The sequence below is a fragment of the Eleginops maclovinus genome, chromosome 6, assembly GCF_036324505.1.
Source record: "Eleginops maclovinus isolate JMC-PN-2008 ecotype Puerto Natales chromosome 6, JC_Emac_rtc_rv5, whole genome shotgun sequence".
NCBI classification, from domain to species: domain Eukaryota; kingdom Metazoa; phylum Chordata; class Actinopteri; order Perciformes; family Eleginopidae; genus Eleginops; species Eleginops maclovinus.
This window is the reverse complement of record NC_086354.1, coordinates 997,226-1,022,942: the sequence shown is the minus strand read 5'-3', so window position 1 is coordinate 1,022,942 and position 25,717 is coordinate 997,226. Positions and strand designations below refer to the sequence as shown.

Here is a 25,717-nt window from a genome sequence, read left to right as displayed (position 1 = left end):
GTCAAAGGGCAGAATCCAAGAAAGTCCTCTCTTATTTCAGAACTCTCTCCCTCCCCAGTCACATACCGAACGCAGAGTGATAGTTGCTCAATTCCACTGATATCCATTGACTCATCAGCTAAAACAGTGAAGAACTTCGCTGTTTTGATATTGTTGATAAGAGTCTCCCTTATGTCCTCTGCACAGCATGCAATGAGATCATTCTGAATTTGTGGGGATATGTATTTTGCATTCTTGGCTGCAGTCTCCAGATGTTGCTTGAGTGTAGTGTCAAACTGTGCTTTCCAGTTAACAAAATAGTTAAAATTTCCATTTTCAATGGATCCCTCCCAGTTCCCCCGGAAAGGCACATTTCTTTTCCCTAAACATACAATGATGTCTATGATGGAGAGCAAAGCCTTGCGGTTAGCCATGACCTTGTCATCATATTGCTTGCTGATAACAGATTTAATATCTTTCTTTTGGCCTTGTGTGATCAACATGAAATTTTCAGCCAATTCGGTGGCTCTCTGGTGTCCCTCTGAATGGCTATGCCTTGGGATCACGCCTCTTTTATCACCAACTGCATTTTTCCAGTCAGTAAAGCCCTTTGTAAGGAAGCTAAAGTTTTTTCCTTTTACTTTATTAAAGCAGAGGCAAGTGGCACAATAAGCTGCATCCTCAGATGGCGAGTAGCTCAGCCATTCATAATTTTTCTCCCACTGGGGATTGTACATCAGCTGTTTTCCTCCCAAGGTACGTTTGGGATAGCTATATCCCTGTGGTGCTAACCACCGATTTTGGAGTACACTTTTTTTCTCATCATCTGTAAGGGCATCACCATTAATAACTTTGTTTTTTACCCTAACCGGATCAAAGGGATGCTGAGGGCATGAACTTCCAATTTCTTCTCCCCCTATTTCCATGTTTCCCTGCTCCCTGCTGTATTCATTCTCTGCGCTTCTCTGCCCTCCCTCCTCCACTGTGTGCCTCTGCGCTTCATCATCCTCTGCGCTTCTCTGCCCTCCCTCCTCCACTGTGTGCCTCTGCGCTTCATCATCCTCTGCGCTTCTCTGCCCTCCCTCCTCCACTGTGTGCCTCTGCGCTTCATCATCCTCTGTGTGCCTCTCTCCTTCCATCTCTGAATGACTCTCTTCTCTGTGCTCCAGCTTACTTTCCCTATTCTCTCTTTCATCCTCCTTGCTTTCCTGTTTACTATCTCCATCTCTGTCCTTTTCTTTCTTTTTCTTTGACAGAAATGCATCCAGCATGAAGGAGCAGTTTTCAAGATGGCGCCGTTGTGTGTGGCTGGCCGTCTACCTCTGCTACCTTTTATGTATATTGTCCTGTTTTTATCGCTTTTATCCCACAAAGTGTCATCGCTACTGGTGTATGATCGCCTGAGTCTCCTAAAAATCCACGATTCTGTGGATAGACCACCGATCCAGGATTTTAACGACCAGACAAAGCCACTGCCACCTGTCCTGGCGTCTTTACCCTCTTACCTATGGCGTCTACCTGTGCGGTTACCACGCAACAGCCGTCGCAGAAGACGGGGAAAGAGAGGTGGAGTAATACGCCGGCTGAAAGCTCACCTGGCCTTGTCCTCCACGTACAGTGCTCGCCATCCGCTGTTTGGTCCCTCTAAGGACGGCGCCGGCTATGGCATCCGAGGCTCCGTGGATTACTCCTACCGATGGCTGCTGCCAGCCGTACCGGAGGCCGGGCACCCACTTCCCTGCCGCCGACACGTGAGAATCCGCAGACGGGGCTGCGCGCTGGAGAATCTCCGTCTTGTCAACCGGGCCTCCCAACAGACGGATCGGCGTTTGGTCCGCATGGCTCTCATCAACACCAGATCGGTCGTGAACAAGACTTTTATCTTAAATGACTTTTTTACTTCGTATTCCTTGGATTTCCTCCTGTTGACGGAAACCTGGCTGAAACCAGGTGAAAACAGCGCATTTTCTGAGCTCCTCCCACCCAGCTGTTCTTTCTTCAGCTCCCCGCGAGTGTCGGGGCGAGGGGGGGGGCTTGCTGCTGTGTTCAATGACAGTTTTAAATGTCGGCTTCTTCCCACAGGTCCATACTCCTCGTTTGAACTGCAATTGTTTGTAGTGGAGTTTGCAAGTCCTGTGTTGTGTGCAGTTGTCTATCGCCCTCCGAAATATAATAAGGGCTTTATTCAAGAGTTCTCTGAGTTTCTGGCTGATACTCTCCCAAAATATGACAAGCTCCTGATCTGTGGGGATTTTAATGTTCACGTCTGTTGCCCATCTGACAAATTTGCCACTGACTTTAAAACCCTATTGGCAACTTTTAATTTAATTCAATCCGTGGATAAACCAACGCACCATCTTGGGCACACATTGGATCTTGTTATTTCATTTGGGCTCTCAGTTTCCCTCAAAGAGATTTCTGAGACTGCAATCTCAGATCACCTCCCTGTTGTTTTTGAACTGATGGCGCCCCAACCAGTCAGCAAACCTCTTGATCCATCCCGTCAGCGGCGGATCATCACTCCCTCCACGGCCGATGAATTTTCTGCTGCCTTCAAGGACTCTCAGTTCTTTGCCATGAACGGATTGGCTTCCCCTCTCTGTCCTGACCTTTTTCTCTCCTCCTTCCATTCCACCTGTGCTGGGATTCTGGACACTATTGCCCCTTTTAGGCGAAAATCTTCTAAACCAAGAACGGATCCCTGGTTGAACGACACCACCCGTGCCACTAGGCAACGTTGTAGGCAGGCGGAACGCAGATGGAAGGGGGACAAACTGCATGTGTCTCTGCAAATATTAAGGGACTGTCTCGCTGATTATCAGAGAGTTGTGCGTGAAGCAAAATCTCAGTACCTCTCTAATATTATTTCTTCCAGCAGTCACTGTCCCAAGGTGTTATTTGATACAATTAATGCTGTTGTTAATCCATGCACTTCTGCAGTGACTGATGTTTCAATAGCCACTTGTGAGAATTTTCTTCATCATTTTGTTGACAAGGTGGATTCTGTCAGAAAATATATCAGTAAGAGTGTCACCATGAATACTAACAATGATCTGCTCGTTGCCCCAGCTCATTCTGCTGTGTTTGAACAGTTTGAGTTGGTTTCCCTTTTTTCTCTTGGTGACATAATGAAATCCATGAAATCTACAAATTGCCCATTGGATACTGTCCCTGCCAAAGTGCTGAAAATGGTTTTTAATACTGTGGGGCCTAGTCTCCTGGTTTTTATCAACTCCTGCCTTAGATTAGGAACTGTTCCAGATGCTTTTAAACATGCCGTGGTCAGGCCCCTTCTTAAAAAGCCTAATCTTGACCCCTCTGTGTTATCAAATTTTAGACCTGTCTCCAATCTGCCCTTTCTTTCTAAGGTTTTAGAAAAAACTGTTTTTATACAATTACAGTCCTTTTTGGATGACAACTCCGTACTCGAGAAGTTCCAATCTGGGTTTAGGTCTCGCCACAGTACTGAGTCTGCACTGTTAAAGGTGCACAACGATATTGCTCTGTCTGTGGATGCCAAGTGCCCCGTTATCTTAGTGCTGCTTGATCTGACAGCAGCCTTCGACACGGTGGACCATGCAGTCCTCCTGTCACGTCTAAAAAATTACGTTGGCATCCACGGCACCGCGTTGAAGTGGTTTACATCTTATTTGTCCAGTAGGACTTTCTCTGTTATGGTTGGTGACCTGTCCTCTTCCAGTGCTCCTCTCTCTTGTGGAGTCCCACAAGGATCTATTCTTGGCCCTATCCTTTTTTCTTTGTACATGTTACCACTGGGGTCAATTATAGCCAGGCACAACCTTTCCTTTCACTGTTATGCAGACGACCTGCAAATCTATCTGCCAGTGAAGCCAAACAGTAACAGTGCACATTGTTCTTTATTTGACTGTATTGCTGATATTAAGCAGTGGTTGGCTCAAAATTTTCTTAACTTAAATGATGAAAAAACTGAATGTATTGTGTTTGGAGATACTGCGTCAGCCGACTTTGGCACCCTGTCTCCAAAGCTCAGTTCAACTGTCAGAAATCTTGGTGTAACTTTTGACAGTCATCTCAAGTTCGACAAACAAATCAGTAATGTTGTCAGGACCAGTTTTTTCCAGCTGCGTCTTTTAGCTAAAGTTAAAATGTTTTTAAGCCGCCACGACCTCGAGAAAGCCATTCATGCTTTAATTAGTTCACGGCTAGATTATTGTAACGCACTTTATGTTGGCCTCTCTCAGTCCTCCCTCAGTCGCCTCCAACTCGTGCAAAATGCCGCGGCACGTCTTTTAACCAACACTCACAGACGTGTGCACATTACCCCTGTTCTTAACTCCCTTCATTGGCTTCCTGTCCTTTTTAGAATTGATTTTAAACTTATAATGTTTGTTTTTAAAGCTCTTCATGGCCTTGCCCCATTATATTTATCCGAACTTTTAACCATCCGAGATCCAGGTAGAGCGTTGAGGTCGACAAATCAACTTGTACTGGAAGCGCCCAGATCAAAATATAAACACTGGGGTGACCGAGCCTTTTCCGTCGCTGCTCCCAGGCTCTGGAACAAGCTCCCCACCGAGATGCGTCTCATCTCGGACCCGGGCCTTTTTAAATCCAGGCTAAAAACCTACTTATTTAGGATGGCTTTTAATACCCAGTAGAACGATGGCGCTTTTATCTTATTTTATTTTATTTGACTTTGCTGTATTTTATTGCTCTCACTGTTTTTATTGTTTTTAAATTGTTTTCATTTCTGTCTTTTTATTGTTACACTATGTAAAGCACTTTGGTACTCCGAAAGGATTGTTGTAAAGGGCTGTATAAATAAAGTACATTTACATTTACATTTACATTTACATTTACATTTACATTGTGTTTTGTTTTAATCTCTTGGACATGGTTGGCCTGCTCTTTGTGACTTGTTTTCTGTGGAATGGGTATATTAAAATTAATATGAGCTGAAAACGTGCTAGATTAACTGAACATTAATATCTAAAGGTGCCCCCTCCAAATTTAACCCATAGCCTAACCCAATAAAGTCAATAAGACTAGATGCTTATTAATCTACCTGAAAAGGAAGCTTTGGCTGATCCTACAGTATGGGTCTAATGCCAAAGTAGCCAACAAACAATGCCGGGGTGGCAATGGTATTATCCGGGACCTTTCCCGGCCCAAACCATCGACCTGGCCTGATTGGCCCATGGGGAAAATAGTTGTAACTAATTTTTGTCACTTATCTTATTCTTGCATTAATATCAATTCAACTGTAGTCTGCATAAATTCACCATTGCAGCGCAGCCGCCTGCTGCATCACAGCAGATTAAATAGGTTCTACCATGTAAGGGAATTCTCTCCTTCCAAATGTTTCAGATGGTTTGGCCCACGGCTCGTCTTTTAAATAACAACGGCGCGAAACAGAGCGCGTCAGTGATGGAGGGTAGAAAGAGGCCAGGTGGAACGGAGAGGGCTAAGCTTAAAAAAAGACAGGAGGTGGCAGCCAAATGTGCCAAATTGACAGATATGTTCTCAAGACAAGCTGGTAGGTTACTGAGAGATATGGATAATAGGCCTGGTTGTGAATTTGATCAAATAGGCTATAACGTGGCGAACGTTTGCAATGTCAACTCAACTGTCATCTGACTGCTTTTGTTGTTAAATATGTAAAATCTCACAATTTATATGATTTAGAAGTGTATTCCTATATTCAAAGAAGAACCGAACACTTTCTTTACATTCCAGTTCTGATGAACAATTGCTTAACGCTTTATCACACTGTATCTCCTCATCAACTGTAGCCTGCATTCCCACAGGCGCGCACATGTGGTTACTAACGCAATATTAAATAGGGACGATCGCATTTGTTGTTTGATATTTGTTATTAAATGCATCTCAAACATGCAATTAAAATAAATATAATTATTTAGAAGTGCTGTATGCAAATATTGTACATGGTTCGCGTGTGCAGGAACAGGGGCAGCGCGAGCACGTTGGGGTGTTTAGTTGCCTTTTTGAATTACTGGAGAGTCTGCACGCGCGTTCTATCCGCGGGAATCAGCATCATGTTTCATGTTCAAGCCTTCCCCTCCCATTTATTATAATGTGAGCTGAGCCCGCTCAGACCCGTGCAGGGAATAGACTGTTCTATTTTCAAGTTGCAATGAGCACTTATCCGGACACCGCGCGGGCACGACGCTTTGATGTGAAAGGAAGAATCTGTTTTCTTGTCGATTTCTATCCATTTCGGACTGAGCACGAATGCAGATGCAGAGATGTTCACGTCCCGTGCTTGCTGTGTGTAAACGAACCGAACACTTGCTTTACATTCCATTTTTCCATTTTTTGACAAACAGTTTCAAATGTGCTGTCACGCTTATCTCCTCTGCAACTGTAACCTATTTCGTCTCGCCGTCATATCGTGCATTTCCACAGAGGCGCGCACACTGTGGTTATCAACTCACTATTAAATATATTTTTTTATTGTTATCGATTGTTTTCTAGCAACAGCTCAGCAGACCACTTCCAGTGCTACTGATGATCCCAAGGAGGGCACGACTACTGAAGGGCCAGGTAGAGGAAGATACTGTAGTTAGTCAAGATAGACATTTGTGATGTAAAATATTGGCATAGAGAAGAAAACCATGGTAGGGTGGTAGACTAAATCATGCAAATCATTTAACACAACCACAATTACAGTAAATAAATAAATGAATTAATCAGTGAATAAAAGGATAAATAAAGTGTGTCATGTTTTCTAGCAACATAGACAACTCTTAATGAACATTTTCTGTAGCCTCAGAGGATCAGGTGCAGTCTGAAGGAGAATGCAGTAGGCATGGAGAGGCCAGGACCACAGAGGAAACAGGTAGCAGGATTTAAAACGAACTAATTACTTGAAATGGATCAAAATAAGTCCAAATGAAATAAGTAATCACTTCAATCAATAATTAATCAATAATTGTCTATGTGACTAATTGCTATAATATAGGAGAGTCAGATGCTGAGAGGGAGGCTCGAGGAACCTTAGAAACAGCAGGAGTGCAGCAGGAGATCTCACAGGCAGCCAATAGCATAGATGAGGAGGCATTTGATTATTTTTCTCGTCCTCAGAGACAAGACCTACAAATGTTTTTTAGTTTCCATCCTCAGCAGCCCACAACACCCCCTGTAGCCAAAGTGTTCTACAACAAACAAGGCACCAACCGCAAATGGTTGACTTTCAGTGACAAAACAGAATCACTGTACTGTTCTGTTTGTTTGGCATTTGCGCCACCTGCTAAAACAAACAATCCCTTCATTAAGGGTGGTATGAAGGCATGGAAACATATCCATCAGCGCATTGAAGAGCATGAACAAAGTAAGATACATAGGAATTGTACAGATGCTTACTTTCTGATGGCTAAAGATGCAAATGTAAACAGCCTTTTGGCAGGCAAACAGATGTCTTTACATCATGAGAAAGTTAAACAGAAGCGCCAGGTAATGGAACGCATTGTTGATGTGGTTAAAGTCATTGGAAAATGTGGTCTTAGTTATCGAGGGGATAAGGCAGAGGCTGCTTACACCCTAGAAAACACTGCAGTCAATCATGGCAACTTTTTAGAGTTGCTACTGCTTTTGGGCCGATATGATCCCTGTCTTCAGCAACACATTAGCAGTTGCATTGAGCAAAGCAAAATTCACCATGACAGTGGGGGAAAAGGAAGAGGGTCTCTTGTGACACTTTTTTCCAAGGACATAGTCAACAAAGTGGTGGATGTACTCAAAATGCTGATAAAACGCAGAATCGCTGATGAGGTCAGAGAGGCAGGCATGTTTTCGGTACAGATAGACACTACTCAGGATGTGTCATCCACAGACCAATGTTCTGTCATACTAAGGTATGTGACAGATGTGATTCATGAGCGACTGGTTGCTGTGGTGGATTGTGAGAAGTCCACAGGTCAGCATTTCACTGACCTGTTGAAACAGACTTTGGATGATCTCAGCATTGATATTGGCACATGTGTGGGCAACTCCACTGATGGTGCTGCCAATATGCAGGGCCAATATCAGGGGTTCTCAGCATTGCTCTCTGAACTGGCTCCTACACAGATTCACATGTGGTGTTATGCCCATGTGTTAAATCTTGTTCTGACAGACACAACAGGCAGTGTGGTTGAAAGCACATCACTTTTTTCCATTCTGAATGATGTGGCAGTGTTTCTGAAGGAGTCGTGGAAACGCATGCAAAAGTGGGAGGAGATGAGTGAGGACAGACGTCACCGGAAATTGGCTCCAATAGGAGCTACAAGGTGGTGGGCTAAGGATCAGGCCCTTACAAAGGTGTTTGGGAGCTTTGGCGATCCAAGGGATGCTCTCTATGTTGACCTCTTGTTGACCCTGGTGGCAATTGAAGCGGATGACACTATGAAGTCAGTGGTCAGGGCCAAAGCAAAGGGGCATGTGGAAACCCTTTTGAGATATGAGGTTATACTCACAGCCCAGATTTTCCTCCGCATCTTCAGGCACACCTCCCCTCTATCCAAGTATTTACAGACACATGGGATGAATATTTTGTCAGCTCAGCGTTTGGTTGAGGGGACAGAGGAAAGCCTCAAAACATTTGCCAGGGACTTTGAGGGAGTTAAAGGAGCAGCTGATGTGTTTGTGAGTTGGGCCAACAAGAAACTGGAAGAGGCAGACAGTGAACTTGTTGTGGAGAGTTCTCTCCCAGAAAAACGACTCAGAAAAAAGAAAAGAATGCCAGAAGAGCTCCAGGAAGATGACCCACCAGTCTCACCTTATACTGCATTTGAGGTCAAGGTCCATAATGTTATTCTGGACACAGTTGCTGGCAGTATCAACAGGAGGTTTGCAGCCAATGCAACACTTGCCTCAGATTTTGCTTGCCTTGACCCAAACAACTTTGCTGAGTTGAGGGAAAACGGAATCCCCAGTACAGCACTGCAAGAGTTAAGCAAGTGTGTATTGAGGTTTGATGACAGAGCGACTGTCAGCAGGTTGCATGACGAGCTGTATAGCCTGGCATCCCAGTGGGAGAGACTGAAAAAGTCTCCTCTGGAGGATTATGTGGTCAGGACAGGAAGAGAGGTCACACAGACTGATGAGGAGGGTAGTGGAATTTCATACATGGAGCCAGAATTTGAGCTGGAGAGCAGGACATGCTCTTCTTGCAAAAACTGTGCTATCTGCGTTTACTTGATCCTCACACAATATAACCTCCTCACAGATGCTTACATGTAATCGGGTTGGCTTATAAGTTTCTCTTGACTCTTTCAACCACCCAGGTTGCATGCGAGCGGAGCTTCTCTGCCTTAAAATGTGTGAAAACCAGGCTACGAAGCTCAATGTCGCAGGAACTCCTTGATGCATTTTTGCTCATGTGTGTTGAAAAGGACATTTTGATGTCCATTGACAATGACACTGTCATTAACGAATTCGCAAAGACAAGCACTTTGCTGAGGAAACTTTTGCTGTTTTAATCTTAAATACAGTATGTGCAGTTTGATTTTTGAAATAACTTTGATTTGTGAAATAACTTTTCTTCTTTATCATTATCTTTATTTTATTTGAATTTGAATTATATATTGTTAAAGTGACGCAAAGTATTATATACCTTTGTTTAAAACAAATAAAAAGCATTGAGAGAGAATTGTTTTTTGTTTGTTTTATCTTTTCATGGACTCAAATTCCTCCTCCATATCAGAGTGGCCTGAATTTGAATTAAATTCCCGGACTGAGAAATGGCCCACCCCGGCCCTGCCAACAAATGAGCTAAAATATCCGTTGAAGTCGTGGACAGTCCCAAAACGGATATTTAAAACGGATATTTTGCTCATTTGGACACTATTTTAACGGTACAGGGAAAAATAGTAGCCTACTTTCACTTACCAAATGGTTTCTTGACGTTGACACAGGCTAGAAGTTACTGTCGTTACTGCTATCATTCACACACTGACTTCATGTCGGCTGAACATTCTTATCCTCGCGTCGCACGCGCGCTTTGTGTTATTTTTTTTCTTAGTTCTGCACACGTAAACGCAAAAAGCCGAAAGTGCACACAGGAAACCGAAAACAAAGCCCATGGATGTTAACCACAATCTGCAAAGCACGTTTCACAGAGGTTTAATGAGAGGTTTTTAATGTTTGATTCAGTTGGGCATTTTTGACGTTCAAAAAAAAAAAAAACCTCGGATGAAATAAGCGAGGTCCGGACCTCCCTTACCTCTAATGTGGCTACGGCCATGGGGGTGGCTGAAGAGCGAGCTGCGGAGCCTGCTAGCACCCCCAGAGGAGCACCAAGGTTTCACCAGCAGTGGCAGTCCAACAAAGCTAAGCCTGTAATAATGAACTTTAAAGAAGCCATCTGCCACAACTGTTCTGGAGCGGGGCACATACAGAGAAACTGCCCTTCTCCCCGCAAGCCCTAACTTCGGCTCCTAACTCAGGTACGGTGGTCACATGCATCAAAATACAGATACATGGACTTGAACTGTGTGCTCTGCTAGACTCTGGTGCTCTGAGGAATGTACTCCCCCTCCACCATTTCGACGCCATTCCCAGTGTCCGAACTACGGGGGGACTCGGGGGATCCGAGACCCCCTGAAACTGACACGAGACCCCCCGAAAACATGATTTGGGAAATGTTGGGGGGTCTCTAAAATAGTGTTTTCGAGATCCGCGCTCTGAGTCAAGCGCAAGAGCAAGCGCACCCCCCCCCCCCGAGAGAAAAATGGGACCCCCCGAAAATCTCGGCATAGTTCGAACACTGGCCATTCCCATGGCATCCAGGCCACAAATCTAGCCATCCACCTTGCAAGTGTTGCAGGGCATCGGTCCTGAGGGGCTGGCCATGCAAGGAGAAGTCAACCTGCTGGAGCGAGTCGGGAGCAGAGTCACCAACGTGAATTTCATTATGGCAGACACAGGTGACAATATGGAGGTTATTCTGGGGCATCCTTTTCTGCTGCAGTCACAAGCTCACCTGGACTATGGTCACAAAGAAATCACTGCCTTCGGTGAGAGGGTTCCTCGCCTCAAACCCAGCACACAGCCTGAGATGCACCTCGTCAGAGTGGCTCGCACAACAGTGTTGGAGTCAGGATGTGAGTATGTAGTGCCTGGTACAGCCCGCCTCCGCAATGCTGTTTGTGGAGATATGATGTTGACACCCACCAAAGGCTTCATTGAGAGACAGCATGTCCTGGCAGCCCTTGTCGTCGTCCAGACCCAGCAGTCCTCCAACCTCCCCATGAGAATTTACAATCCTGGCCCCACACCAGTCACGCTGAGGAAAGGGGCAGTGGTTGAGGTCCTCCAGCCGGCAGAGGTGATGGGGAACATGGATCTCCAACTGACCAGGAAACCCGCTGCCTAAGGACAATCCTGCTCTCCCTTTACCCAGCCATCTACAGGACATGTACACTAAGAGCTGTGCTCGGCTGTCTGAGGGGGACCGAGCTGGATTAGCAAACATGCTAAAGTCATACAGTGATGTGTTATCCACTGGACCTACCGATCTTGGCCGCAGGAACCTAGTGCAGCATGACATTCAGACCACTCCAGGGCCACCTGTGAAATAGCCACCACGCAGAATGGCCAGAGACAAACAGATCGCTGCAGACCAGCAAGTACAGCAGAGCCTGGAGGCCGGCGTAGCCCCACCCAGCAACAGCGGCTGGGCTGCACCAATTGTAATGGTGAAGAAAAATGACCAAAGCCCACAACTATGTGTGGATTACAGACCCCTTAACGAAAGGACTATTAAAGATGCTTATCCCCTGCCACGTATTCAGGACACACTGGACACGCTGTCCGCTGCCAAGTACTTCAGTACACTGGACTTAACATCAGGCTACTGGCAGGCTCAGTCATGTGTTCACCAGGCTAAGTGAGGCTAACCTAAAGCTAAAACCATCCAAGTGTTGCCTTTTCCGGGAGAAGGTGGCTTACCTGGGGCACATCGTCTCTGCTCAGGGTGTGACTACTGATCCAGGAAAGGTGAAAAAGGAGTGGCCTGCTCCCTGCAATATTTCAGAGGTGCGTCAGTTTGTTGGCCTGGCTTCATATTACAGACGCTTCGTGGAAAACTTTGCTACAGTAGCCAGATCACTTCATGAACTCACCAAAAAGTATGCACACTTTAACTAGGCTGAGGCATGCCAGGAGGCATTCGACAAACTGAAAATACTTCTGACAACTGCTCCTGTCCTAGGCTACCCCCTTGACAGTGGCGAGATGCCTTTGACCCGGATGCTAGTGACTGGGGAATCGGAGCAGTCCTCTCCCAAGTCCAGGGCGGCGAGGAGAGGGTGTTAGCCTATGGGAGCAGGAGATTGTCGACAACAGAACAAAATTACTGCATTACCAGACGTGAACTGCTGGGAGCTGTGGAGTTCAGCTCCCACTTCAGACAATATCTGCTAGGCAGAGCATTCACTCTCCGGACTGATCACAGCAGCGTGCGCTGGTTAACCAGGTTGAAAGAACCAGACTGACAGCTGGAGAAGCTGGCGGAGTATGATTCTCAGGTGATCCATTGCCTAGGGAGACACCACCAAAACGCGGATGCACTCTCTAGGAGACCCTGCAGGCAGTCTTGTGCCTGCACAGTGCCAGAACCTGAGCATAACAGTGACCAACACCAGTGCTAGCAGTGTGATATGACAGACATCATTGCAGAGGTTGTCATAGTGACTCCCCCAGAGTCAGTGGGGGTAGCTTAGCCCGAGTTGCCTATAGTGGGGGTAGAGGACACCTCCAGCAGCAGCAACAGTTGTGACTGTGACCTGCTACATCCCAGCATCAACCGGGTGAGTGAACATCTGAACACAAACTTATTCTCTGGTTGGACTCAAGAACAGTTGAGCATGGCTCAGGAGTCCGACCCTGACAATGCACCTGTGAAAAAGTGGATGGAGGAAGGACGCCGCCCACTTTATGCAGAAAGTAATGGAGCAGATGCATGATGGGCCTGTGGGTGGTCACTTTGGAGTGGAAAGGACCCTCACACGACTGAAAACCAGATATTTCTGGCATAACATGAAAGATGATGTCACACTGGTGTCGCACCTGCCCCAACTGTGCTGCCAAAGCTATGCCTAAGAAAACACCTCAAGCGGCCATGGGCACGGTGCGGGTCGGCGCTCCCATGGAGAGGATAGCAGTGGATCTGATGGGACCTTTAAATGAAACAGACAGACACAACCACTACATACTTACTGGTGCAGGACTACTTCAGTAAGTGGGTTGAAGCCTATCCCGTCCCTGATGAGCGGGCATCCACGGTGGCTGAGAAAATAGCCTCTGAGTGGGTGTGTAGATATGGTGCTCTTCAGTGCCTGCACAGTGACCAGGGCGCAAACTTTGAGGTAGCTGTTTTCAAGGGGATGTGTGAACTGCTGGGGATAGACAAGACACGTACTACGCTGTTTCATCCACAGTCTGATGGATCGGGGGTCCCCTTCTGACTCTCACCCCTCCCCAGAGGCCCCAGTGGCTCCGCAGAGCACCAGACTGGTTTGTTGACTGGGTGAATCACTGAGTTGTTTGAACATTTAACCTGAGTTAAAACCTCAGAAGGATTGCATAATAAGAATATCGTAGGTGGAAGCTTCATGACTACGCCAACAGGTGGCGACGATGAAATCATAAGTGCTATGCAGATCTTCCCAAGGACCCGCCTCCGACGGCGTCAGCCAATAGAAGAGACCGGGAAACACCCACGTGATGACAACAAACAGGATTCAGCCCCCGCTGCCAACCAATGAGAGAAGACGAGACTGGAAGGAACACAGAGTAGAAGTGTCTGATGTAGGGAAAAGATCGGGCTCTTCACCTCCGTGCTGCTGGGAGACAGCTAACTGCCTAAACGTGGTCTGTGGTCCAGTGGCGTGGGGGAGGACCGCAGCTGTGCCCCTTTGAAAACCTACTACAATGTTGCTTTAATAAATACTCTTAAATTTAACCTAGCAGCTTCCAGGTCTACTTTTCCACAACTGTTGGGATTCAAACAACAAACATTTTCCTAACAAAATGGTGACCCCGACGTGATTTGAGGATCAGGGGAGGCTCGATCTACCAGCGGCCACTCGTTGATTTCAAAATCTGCATAGTCTATTTTTAGGTGCGAGTGCCCGATGGTGAGTTGAAATCATAATAAAGACCGTCTGTTCAGGGTTGGGAATTACAATTAGAAAAAAGAGTGGAAGCGATGGTGTGGTGGGTTTGCAGAGGTGTGTGTGTGTAAGTTCGATTGAAAACCTTTGGCCAAGGCACCGGCTCCATCCAGATTTTGAGTTTATTCTAATTTTCTTGGGGTTTAGTTAGGAGTTAAAGTAAAAAATACTTGTAGTTAAAGGTTAAAACAGGCCCGATGGAACCCTCCGTGTTGGTGTTGTAAAATAGGATTACTAGTGTAAGTGTGGGTGAATTACGATTTGTGTATCTTTGTCTCATTCTAAGCGTGGCTACCTATTGAGCAAGCATAGAATATAGTGTTAAGAATAAAGGAAAGACCTGTATTAGGGTTTCATCCTCCGATTCTATTAGGGGCCTAAGTAAAGACTTAGTGTTGCAGCGACTGGGGAACTTGATATCATCATCTGAAAGAACGAAATCGATTAAACTATGGTATCGATTAAACTACGGTATCGATAGCAGTTATCAGTTGGGTTATCAATCAATCCAGTCCGGTAAGCATAGCATATAGTGTTACATTTAAAAAAGACAGTTTTAGGGCCAGACTTTAATCGGAAGTATGTGTTGCAGCTTTGAGGTAGAAAAGCGTGGACAAACTGTTCCACGCTGCCTGCGCGGTGCAAGCATAGTCTACAAGTTAGGGTCATTGTGTTTTTACTGTTGTTAAATTAGAAGTTCACAACAGTGGTTTTTTTATTTATTTTTTATTTTGCATGTATGGTGTCTGTGCTGAAAACTACAGTTTTAATTACATGATGTCAGTTGAATTCCATTCAAACTGACCAGCTTTCTGGCGGGGGTTGGGCGTTTTCCCTTCATTCTTTCAAGAAGCCAGTGAATGCTAGGTTGTTAAGCTGAGAAGAACAGTGACAGCCTTTTGATGAGTGGAGAGCAGATAAGAGGAGCAATACATAATTAACGTAAAAATAGAGCCTGGAACTAGTAATCAAACATAGGGTAATGACAATTATAGTATAGGCGTGGTCTAATTAAGACAGAAAGCTGCATTTTTAGAAAGAGTGGTAAATATAATAGCACACTCTGGTGGCCAAAGGAAGGTAGTGCACCACATACGAGCAAAGTGAAATATTTTTAGACCTGGTGGACAGAGCCAGTGATACAAGTGAAATTAAAACCCACTCAAATTAATTTGGCCCCCAGTGAATAGTTTAGGTACTACATTAGAAAAATTAATTTAGCAATTATTAATACGTATACACCTATACATATATATATACACATATATATATATATATACACATATACATATATATATATATATGTATATATATATATATATGTATATATATATATATATATATATGTGTATATATATATATATATATATACAGTGGTATGCAAAAGTTTGGGCACCCCTTAGGAAAACCACTGCATCAGTTTGTCACTTGCTGAGCTTTTGAAGCAGCAACTTCATTTTAACATATGTTATACCTTATGGTAACAGAAACATCTCAGTAGTGAAATAACTTTTATTGGTCAAACAGAAACATGTTTATGTGCATTCAAACAAAAATAGGCATGTGCATAAATTTGGGCACCCCTAAGAAATAATTCCATTAATATTTAGTATTGCCTCCTTTTGCTGCAATAACGGCCTGTAGACGCCTCCTGTAGCCACAGACAAGTCCCTTAAGCCTGGCAGGTGGTATTTTGGCCCATTCTTCCACACAAAACGTCTCCAGTTCAGTCAGGTTTCTTGGCCTCCGTGCATGGACAGCCTTCTTCAAATAAATCCATACATTTTCAATGATGTTAAGGTCTGGGGACTGGGATGGCCATTCCAGAACATTGTACCTGTGCTTCTGCATGAATTCCTTGGTGGATTTTGATCGGTGCTTAGGATCATTGTCCTGCTGAAAAATCCAACCCCGGCGTAGCTTCAACTTTGTGACTGACTCTAGAACATTCTTGTCAAGAATCTCCTGGTACTGTAAGGAATTCATGTGGCCCTCAACTTTAACAAGTTTTCCAGTACCTGTGCTAGCCACACAGCCCCATAACATGATAGATCCTCCACCAAATTTTACAGTGGGCAACAAGTTCTTTTCATTGAATGCAGTGTGTTTTTTTCGCCATGCATACCTGTTCATGTTATGACCAAATAACTCAATCTTGGTCTCATCTGACCACAGTATTTTGTTCCAAAATGCTTCTGGCTTGTCCAGATGTGCTTTTGCATACCTCATGCGACTCTTCTTGTGATTAACACTCAGGAAAGGCTTTTTGCACATCACCCTTCCAATGAGCTCTTCCTGGTGCAAAGTACGCTGGATTGTGGAACGGTGAACAACTACACCATCAGCAGCCAGATGTTGTTGTAGTTCTCTGGAGGTGGTCTGTGGCTTCTCTGTGACCATTTTCACCATCCTTCGCCTGTGCCTTTCCCCTATTTTTGTCGGCCTACCACATCTTTCCTTCACACGGACTGTTCCTGTGGCCTTCCATTTCACAACTACGTTTCTGACTGTGGAGACAGACAGTTTAAACCTGTCAGATAATTTTTTGTACCCTTCTCCTAATTTATAATGTTGGATTATCTTAGCTTTCAGGTCAGTGGAGAGTTGTTTTGAGGTCCCCATCTTGCCACTCCCTAAGAAAGAACCTAGGCCAGGCACAGCCAGCTATTACCTATGTTAAATAGCCTTTTTCATGATTGGTTCCACCTGTCTTTGTAATTGAAGGTCTAATGAGCTAATCAAAGCAATTTTGTGCAGCAACCTGTCAGCTATAAATCCGTACAGGTGTTGAAATGAATGCTATTTATAAGGGTGCCCAAACTTTTGCACATCCCATTTTTTGCATTTTATTTTATTATAATAAAACTATGTAATGCTACCCTAAGAATTTTGGTCTGGAAAACACTAAAACGTCTACATCTTTGTAGGAAAACAAATGTTGTTGCTGTGATCTTCTATTATAAAGGAAAAGCAAATTGTCATGAAATCTCAGAGGGGTGCCCAAACTTTTGCATACCACTGTATATATATACACATATATACATATACATCCATCCATCCATCTTCTCCCACTTTTCCGTCAGGGTCACGGAGGTAACAGCTCCAGCAGAGAGCCCCAAACGTCCCTTTCCCACATCAACCAGCTCTGACTGGGGGATTCCAAGGCGCTCCCAGGCCAGAAAAGAGATATAATCCCTCCACCTGGTCCTAGGTCTACCCCTCGGTCTCTTCCCAGCTGGACGTGCCTGGAACACCTCCCTAGGGAGGCGCTCAGGTGGCATCCTCACTAGGTGCCCGAACCACCTCAACTGGCTCCTTTCAACGCGAAGGAGCAGTGGTTCTACTCCGAGTCCCTCCCGGATGACTGAACTTCTCACCTTATCCGTAAGGGAGATGCCAGCCACCCTGCAGAGAAATCCCATTTCGGCCGCTTGTATCCGCGATCTCGTTCTTTCGGTCATGACCCATCCTTCATGACCGTAGGTGAGGGTAGGAACGAAGATGGCCCGGTAGACAGAGAGCTTTGCCTTCTGGCTCAGCTCTCTTTTCGTCAACAACGGTGTGGTGAAGCGACTGCAGTACCGCTCCAGCTGCTCCGATTCTCCGGCCCATCTCACGCTCCATTGTTCCCTCACTCGAGAACAAGACCCCGAGATACTTGAACTCCTTCACTTGGGGCAAGGCTTCATTCCCTACCTGGAGTGGACAGTCCATCGGTTTCCTGCTAAGAACCATGGCCTCAGATTTGGAGGTGCTGATCCTCATCCCAGCCGCTTCACACTCGGCTGCGAACCGATCCAGTGAGTGCTGAAGGTCACAGACCGATGAAGCCATTAGGACCACATCATCTGCAAAAAGCAGTGGTGCAATCCTTAGACCACCTCCCCCACGACTATGCCTCGAAATCCTGTCCATGAATATCACAAACAGGATTGGTGACAAAGTGCAGCCCTGGAGGAGGCCAACCCGCACCGGAAATCGGTCCGACGTGCTACCGAGGACCCGGACACAGCTCTCGCTTTGAGAGTACAGAGATTGGAAGGCCCTGAGTAGAGACCCCCTCACCCCATACTCCCGCAGCACCTCCCACAGTATCTCCCTGGGAACCCGGTCATACGCCTTCTCCAAATCCACAAAGCACATGTAGACTGGATGAGCGTACTCCCAGGCCCCTTCCAAGATCCTTGGGAGAGTATCTGCATTGTTCCTCCTCAATCTGAGGTTCGACAATTGGCCGGACCCTCCTTTCCAGCACCTTAGAGTAAACTTTCCCGGGGACGCTGAGTAATGTGATGCCTCTGTAATTGGCACACACCCTCTGATCCCCCTTTTAAAATAGGGGAACCACCACCCTGGTCTGCCACTCCTTCGGTACTGTTTCCGACTTCCACGCAATGTTGATGAGACGTGTCAACCATGACAGTCCCTCAACACCCAGAGCCTTCAGCATTTCTGGGCAGATCTCATCCACCCCCGGGGCTTTGCCAGTGTGGAGTTGTTTAACTACCTCAGTGACTTCCCCCTGTGAGATTGGAGTTGATTCCCTTCGTACTCCAGTTGTCGGGTTCAGGAGTTCCTCAAAGTGTTCCTTCCACCGCCCTAACACCCTATCAGTTGAGTTCAACAGCGTCCCATCCTTACTGTACACAGCTTGGATGGTTCCCTGCTTCCCCCTCCTGAGGTGTCGGACGCTGCGGACTGAAGGACGAGGCCGGGAGGAGCGCCCTGCTGACGGGCTGCATGCTGGGGAGGAGCGCCATGGCCTGGAGTCTGCTCACACACGGAGCCCGGGTCAGTGAACGCACCATCAGAGGTTTGAATTGGCACAATGCTGGATCAATTGAATTTGAATAAAATATAGATACATTACACTACAGCAACAGGATAAGGCGGTTGTGCTGTCTGGCAAAATAGTCCACAAATACATCAAGATCCAGAGCCTTGGCCCTTCTGGACTCTATGCTCAGGACACCAAGATCACGGAGTCTCTCTTCAGTAGTGGTGGAAGGTTTTTAGCAGTTTCAGTGTGGAGAAACTGTGTTGGGAAGAGGCTGAGCTTACAGGAAGGATTACAGCAATCTTGCACAGTCTAAAGAGCTAAAAAAAAAAACTTCCCTGTATGGCTCAATAAAACAAACCAGATCAACTGTACTGCATGGCTTTTTAACTTCACCACTCTGTATTTTTCTGTCCAAAACTCTATTACATTGATGGAGCTCATGCCCTTAATCATCAATGTCTGCATTATACAAACAGCCAAATGAAAAAACATTGCTTTCCTTTAAAAAGGCATCACTCTGGGGGCTGAGAGACTATGCTTCTCATGAGCTCACAGTTGGTAGTCGAGAAACGTCTGTTCAAATCATTGAGCATGCTGTCAATTACAGGATAGGACTGTTCTTTCATCCTTGCCTGAACCCCTGAATGCTTACCGTTCATAACGGCAGCACCATCGTATGCTTGTCCTACGAGGTTATTTTTGTAGTTCAGGCCATACCGTTCCAGAAAGTGCACTATTTGTCCAGTAAGCCCTGCTGCATCTAACCTCTCTGCAGATTCAAACCGACTCCTCTGGCTCTCCCTCTTCCTGCTCCTCAGCTCTCTCAATACCTTGATTTGTTTCTCTCAATGCTGTCTCTCTCTTTTTTTTGTTTACGCGGCCAAAGAAGGAAGCTATGTCCCTTCCTCGTTTCATGATAACTATTAGAAGAAAAGAAAACGTAGGAGCATTACATTTCGTTGCCTAACCATTCCTCCCTGCAGATAGCCTACTGTTGATTACTTTACTCAAATGTATTTGTTTTCACAATGCAACAGCCAAGACGGAGGAAGTTACGTGGTTAACATCAACATTGTGTAGACCTAGCAAGGATACTGGCATTTGGATGTTCATTTCTGCTTCAATGAGTTTGCTTAGATATGATTAAGTTTCTAAGCATATCAAGACCAGACATTTACAAACTTGATTTCATTATCAGTGTGAGGAACAACAGCAACACGGTTATGTGCAGGAACAACAAGTCACTTACGAGATGAAATCGTTTTGCTTACCTTCGACTCTTGCAACAGAAGCTGAGCGCCAGCACCACACCTGGCAGACTAGTGTTTGGGTGCGCCGATCTAATTTACTGGAGTAGAACGTTGCATCGCATTAGTTCCGCTTTTGGCGCTCGCGTGTAAAATCATAATAAATTCATAATTGTTTTATTTGGTCAGCACAGGGTGGCCACAGGGACGGCCAGGGACATCAGAGGCCTCCGTGTAGAACCTCCACTGCTCACAAAGCCCCCAGCCTCTCTGACAGTCACAGGATCATAGTTCAAAGAGTCCTTCCTGATGGTCTGGAAACACTTTAGGAGGTCATCCTTTTTGCTCGTACACAGTGTCAACTGCGCAATTGTGGAAGTTCCACAGTGTTGTAGAAGCTCTGGGGAGTCTATGTGCCACCACTTGGTTGCACATTGCGATTTGCTTGGGTGACCTGGAGAAGAAGCCAGAAAATTACCTTACGCTGCATTCCGCCGGTGGCTCCCCTCATAACAGAAGCCCCATCGTGAGCTTGGGCGATAAGTTTGGCCTTTTGTCGATTTGGGAGTATGGGGCTTAGCCTCTCCAGAAGCGCTGTAGCGATTGTGTCAGTAGTCGAGTTCTGGATAGTAATGACCGATGTAGCGTAGCACAAGCACCAGCTGGCAGTAGGTGGAGACGGCCGTCGTCTCGTTGGCTTAAATGGCGATAAAACAGCGCTGTTTACCTCCTGCAGAAAGTAATCCCTCAGCACCGACAACATGCTGTCCAACAGCTCGTTTTGTACCGTCTTTGAAGTGCCTTTAAAAACGGTGGCAGTCTTTAGGTGCACCTCCAGCAGTGTCCAGGGAGGACACTAAATCCACCAATCCCCTGAAAATGCCAGGGTTGACTGAAGAGTCTGTCTCGTCATGCCCACGCAAAGCCAACTAAAAAGCACCACAAAACTTAACACTATAGATTATTTTGCATAAAATATGTCTGTTTTTATCCACGTCCTCATTGTGTTTCCTCACCGCAATCCTGTAGCCCTCGTCCAGCTGCGTAGCAATGTTCACTCTGCGTAGCGTGGCTAGCTTCATAGATTTGTCCATGTGTGCCCTGGTGTTCTCATGCTTCCTCACTTTCTCAGACAGGTGCTTCATATCCCTCACTTAAAAACCAAGACAGATTTCACCGAGTTAGGGTTGAATCTTGGGGCTGTGTTGACGCTCGTCATTGTCATTGTTGTTAAAATGGCTAATTGTAACTTGGGGCGATAAAATAATCGCACCTCGGGTAGTAGTGTTGAGGATGCTGATTTGCTACATTTTATGACACACGTTCATATCTTGAATCAGCAATTGGCTAACTTGCTACAGAGACCCGCCACCGCCTCAGCACAGTACTTTAGTCATACAGTATACTAGGAAAAGCATATAATTTGCGCAAATTATTTTAAAATCATATTTTACACATATTTCTGGGTGCATTCCATATTTGAAACACACAAATATTGACAATTTATATAAATAATAATAATAATAATTATAATTATTATTATAATTATTAGGGTCTGAGACCAGAGGTTGGCGGAGACCCTATTGTAATCGATCGCAAAGCGAGCGACAACCCTGCCTAACATAAAAAAGCACAAAAAAAGGGGTCTCGAGTCATGCCAGCAGTTAGGACGCGCGAGCTTAGTGACGTGGGCGCCGCATTGTTCTCGCGATGCTAGGTGATCCCTCGCCATGGAACACGATGATGTCATAACTCCAACTGACATACTCAGAATGGCCCCAGATTTCAGATGTTGGTTAACACTGCTGACCTGAACAGCTCTACGTCAAATATATAATGTGATGTTTCCATGGCAACGCATCCCTCGCCATAAAACACGATGTCGCCCTAACTCCCTGGAAAATGATCCGATTGCCATTAACCTTCACATGTACATCACCGGTCCATACCTGTAAAGGAGAGTGGGGTTTCCAGGAAATTGTGGTTTAGAGATGGCACGGTGTGGATGGGTGTGTCCCGGTAAAAGATGTGTAGCTGTGGTCTGCAACAACAGCAAAAACAAGGGAATGACATTAATAATGATCACAATTAGCCATAAGAAAATAATTGTACAATTGTAATAAACAAGCAAGTGAAATACACGAATACAGAGCAGTTAGCAACTAAGCTACCACTAGCATCCAGCACCGCTAACAAGCTAGACACATTACTGCCAACATAGATATCGCTACTTACTATAAATAAACACTGGCAAATTTACATTGCACAAATGAAACTCACCTTTATCTTTTTATGCACAGCACCAAACAGCAGTACAGTAAAGGAAATGTTGAAAAGGAGAAAAAAGCACTGTCATCTCATCCACCATCATAAACGAAACTGAAAGTAAAACATTTCACCGGCACACAGACACGGCAGCTCCGATGACATTAAGGCAGGGGCGTAACCATGCTGTAGATATTGGGGGGGTCCAAAAACAAATTTTCGGGCTACTAGTAATAACTGGGAACATACACTGTAAGTGGACCAAGTTGAATGCTGATCTCTGCACAGAAGAACTGGAGGAACACGGGATTAACCAAACGTAATAACTCCCTGTCTTTATTTTCATAATATAATAAAGCTGTGTGTCATCAGCATAGCAATGATAAGAGTGTCTGAGTATAGGTTTGTACACACAGGCCTGTAGGGTTTCTGACGTAATGTTTGTTTGACTACCAACACTTTTGAGCAAGATTTAGGTCTGTTTACATAAACTAACTACAAAGAAGTACTTAAATCAGAAATTGCTTTGCATCAAACTGAATTAATATTTTCCTAATCTCATAATTAATCAAAAATGAGTTACTAATACATTCATTACTTTTATTCCAAGTTACAGATGCACTGCACATGGTTGCAACTGATTGCATTCATGTATCTTGTTAAATAAATAAGAATGCACTGCACCCAACATTAAGTCAGATTCTCTGCTCAGGTCCTCTTCTGAGGATTCAGTTTGATGATTTACCATACCATAAACACTGTAATATCTGTTTAAACCACGTTGCAATTTCACACTGATGACATATAAATGCAATAAGATAATATATTAAGAGAAAAAACAGCTTTGTTTCAGATCTGTTTTCCCAGGGTCTCATCAAAAAGTTAGACAGATAAATAGAATGCTTTATTTTCCCATGCGCCCAGTGACCATATGGTGAGTATGTGTAAAAGTGCCGCAGCTACAGACAAGGCAGCAGGGGGCGGAGACGGACAGGTATCATCTAAATAAATGACCCAAAAACTTGGAGGCTTTCATCATTTAAATCAACTAGGCTCTGACATATTTGTCTGCGTCATCGTTGTTCTCAGCCATGTCTTCAGACGTCTCAAGGCGCTGAAACTTCGCTCTGCCTCCGCTGAAGAGGCAGGAACCACCATCAGCAGTCTAAAGAGAACCTCAACCTGCATGAAAAGATGTCGGACCTCTGGCACCATTTCTTGGAAAATATCTGCTACCTCTGAGAAAGTTGTGTATGTGTAATTGGCCTGGAACATTCTCAGCTGCACTTCTAAAGTCATGGCATTCGACTCTGGGTATTCATCTAGGACTGCATCAATCTTCCCAGAAATGAGTACATTTTCCAATTTTTGCATCCTTGGAAGCCCATTTTGGCTGAAACGCTCAGTGCACTGCACCACGGCAGTATCCAAATAACTGAAGTATTGCATTCTGTAGTACGCTTGGACCAGTTAAGCGCTTCGGAGGCCTCCCTACATGAGGCATCTCGATGGGCCGCAGGTTTAGAGATGTTACAACCTCAGATGCTCTGGAGTACTGCCGGTCAAAGTGCTCTTCAGATCTTTTAGCCTGGATGGCTCTTGTCACATGCTTGAAAGCAGCCAGCATCCCTGATGTAGTTTGCCTTCTCTGCTGCAGAAAAATGTTCAGCTCCTCCAAGTCAGACATAAGATCTTCTGCCAGAATGATGCCAAGAATGGTATTCCCCCTCAAAAAGCTGTGATGAAAGCCACTTGCTTTTGCAGACATTTCCATTGTGGTAGACTGAGACATTTCTTCCGTGGCTGTCAGCACAGATTCGTATTAGGTGAGGACAGAGCGAATGGCTGGCGTTCGCACTGTCCAGCTGGTGGGGCAGAGAGGCTTGAGAGATGTGTGCGGTGAACTGTGATCTGACTTTGCTACAGAGGAAAAGATAGCCTTGAACTTCCCAGACTGATTAAATAAAACACCCAATTCATGCACTAGCTGCATTGCATCTCTTACAATGGGGGAGGACATATACGTGGCTTGGGTGATCAGGTTCACACAATGCAGCCCACAATGAACATAGACGGCAAGAGGCTACTCTTTCTTAAGATGAGCTTGCACACCTTGCATCCTACCAGACATATTGGCTGCCCCATCGTAAGTTTGACGCCGTAGCTGTGATAGTGGGAGATTTAGGCGAAGCAAAACATCTTTAGCTACACGTGCTATGTTTTCTCCAGTAATGGATGTGACGTGATATAGACCAATGAACTCCTCTCTGGGTTGCAAGTTTTTGTCAACAAAGCGCAGACAGAAGGATTTTTGCTCAACTCCTGCTGCATCCTGTGTGCCATCAATTATAAGTGAAAAATGAACAAATGCCAATGATTGGATCAAATGCCAATGATTGGATTGTAATTTCACGCAACACTGTGTTACTGACTATTTTAAGGACCTAGTTTTTGAATTTTAGGGCTGGTGAAATTATTGTGCCGCTCAAGCCACCTCGTAAGTTCATCATCACCCTCTGCTTTGTACTTAATTAACTGGTCGAAGTTGCCCTTTATGTTGTCATGCCCCCTGAAAGCATTACCCTGTCTTGCTAAACACATCAACCCCCCCACAATCTATAAGAGATTATTTCTAGCCACCTGCTGCTGCTTTTGTAACTGACTGGAAAGCTGAGTACTGACAGGCTGTTTGCGGTGCAAATGTGTTGTCATCGCTGCTGAATGACAAACAACATCTTGGTGTTGAGAGAACCTTTGAAGTGCTTTTTTCCAATTGCTAAACCCTGTTGAAATAAAAGCTCCATCGGCCTTACTGGCTAAAGAACATTTGTGTTCGCTAAAATATTTGGAACAATAAAAACATAGCACACCTGTGGCAGCCGGGTGTGGTTAGAGCGCCGGCTGCTGGGGTGAGGGGAGTGGCTCGGCCGGAGACCAGACAGCTGATCGGAATCAGGTAATCAGGCATTTAATATAAAGCATGTTGGTAACCTGGTTCTGATCTGTCTTGCAGTAGGCTGGGTCCTGGGAAGACGACACACCCCGTCCTGGCCTTGCCCGCTCGGAAAGTACCGCGGAGCTGCCTGTTGTGTGCACAATTCTCGAACAATAAACGCTGTTGTTTTTGCCCAACCCCGAACGCTTCCGTCTCTTACCTTTTACCTGAGCCATCCCGCTCACAGTGGCACCTGAACAGAGACGTGAACCCCTCAGATGACGGAAGGAGAAAGCCCGCTGGGCCAGGCCCTCCAGCGTCTCGCCCTCATGCAGGAGAGCACAACGGCCCTGCA

General features: G+C 45.4%; 1 protein-coding gene across 1 annotated transcript in view; it reads left to right on the top strand.

Moving 5' to 3' along the window:
• The first annotated feature begins 13,006 nt into the window (after positions 1 to 13,006).
• Positions 13,007 to 25,717, top strand: part of ankrd45 (ankyrin repeat domain 45) — a 32,814-nt gene continuing 20,103 nt past the window's right edge. The window contains 3 exon segments of the mRNA XM_063885813.1: positions 13,007 to 13,096; positions 13,296 to 13,377; positions 18,817 to 18,948. Of these exon segments, the coding sequence (XP_063741883.1) occupies positions 13,007 to 13,096; positions 13,296 to 13,377; positions 18,817 to 18,948 (304 nt within the window).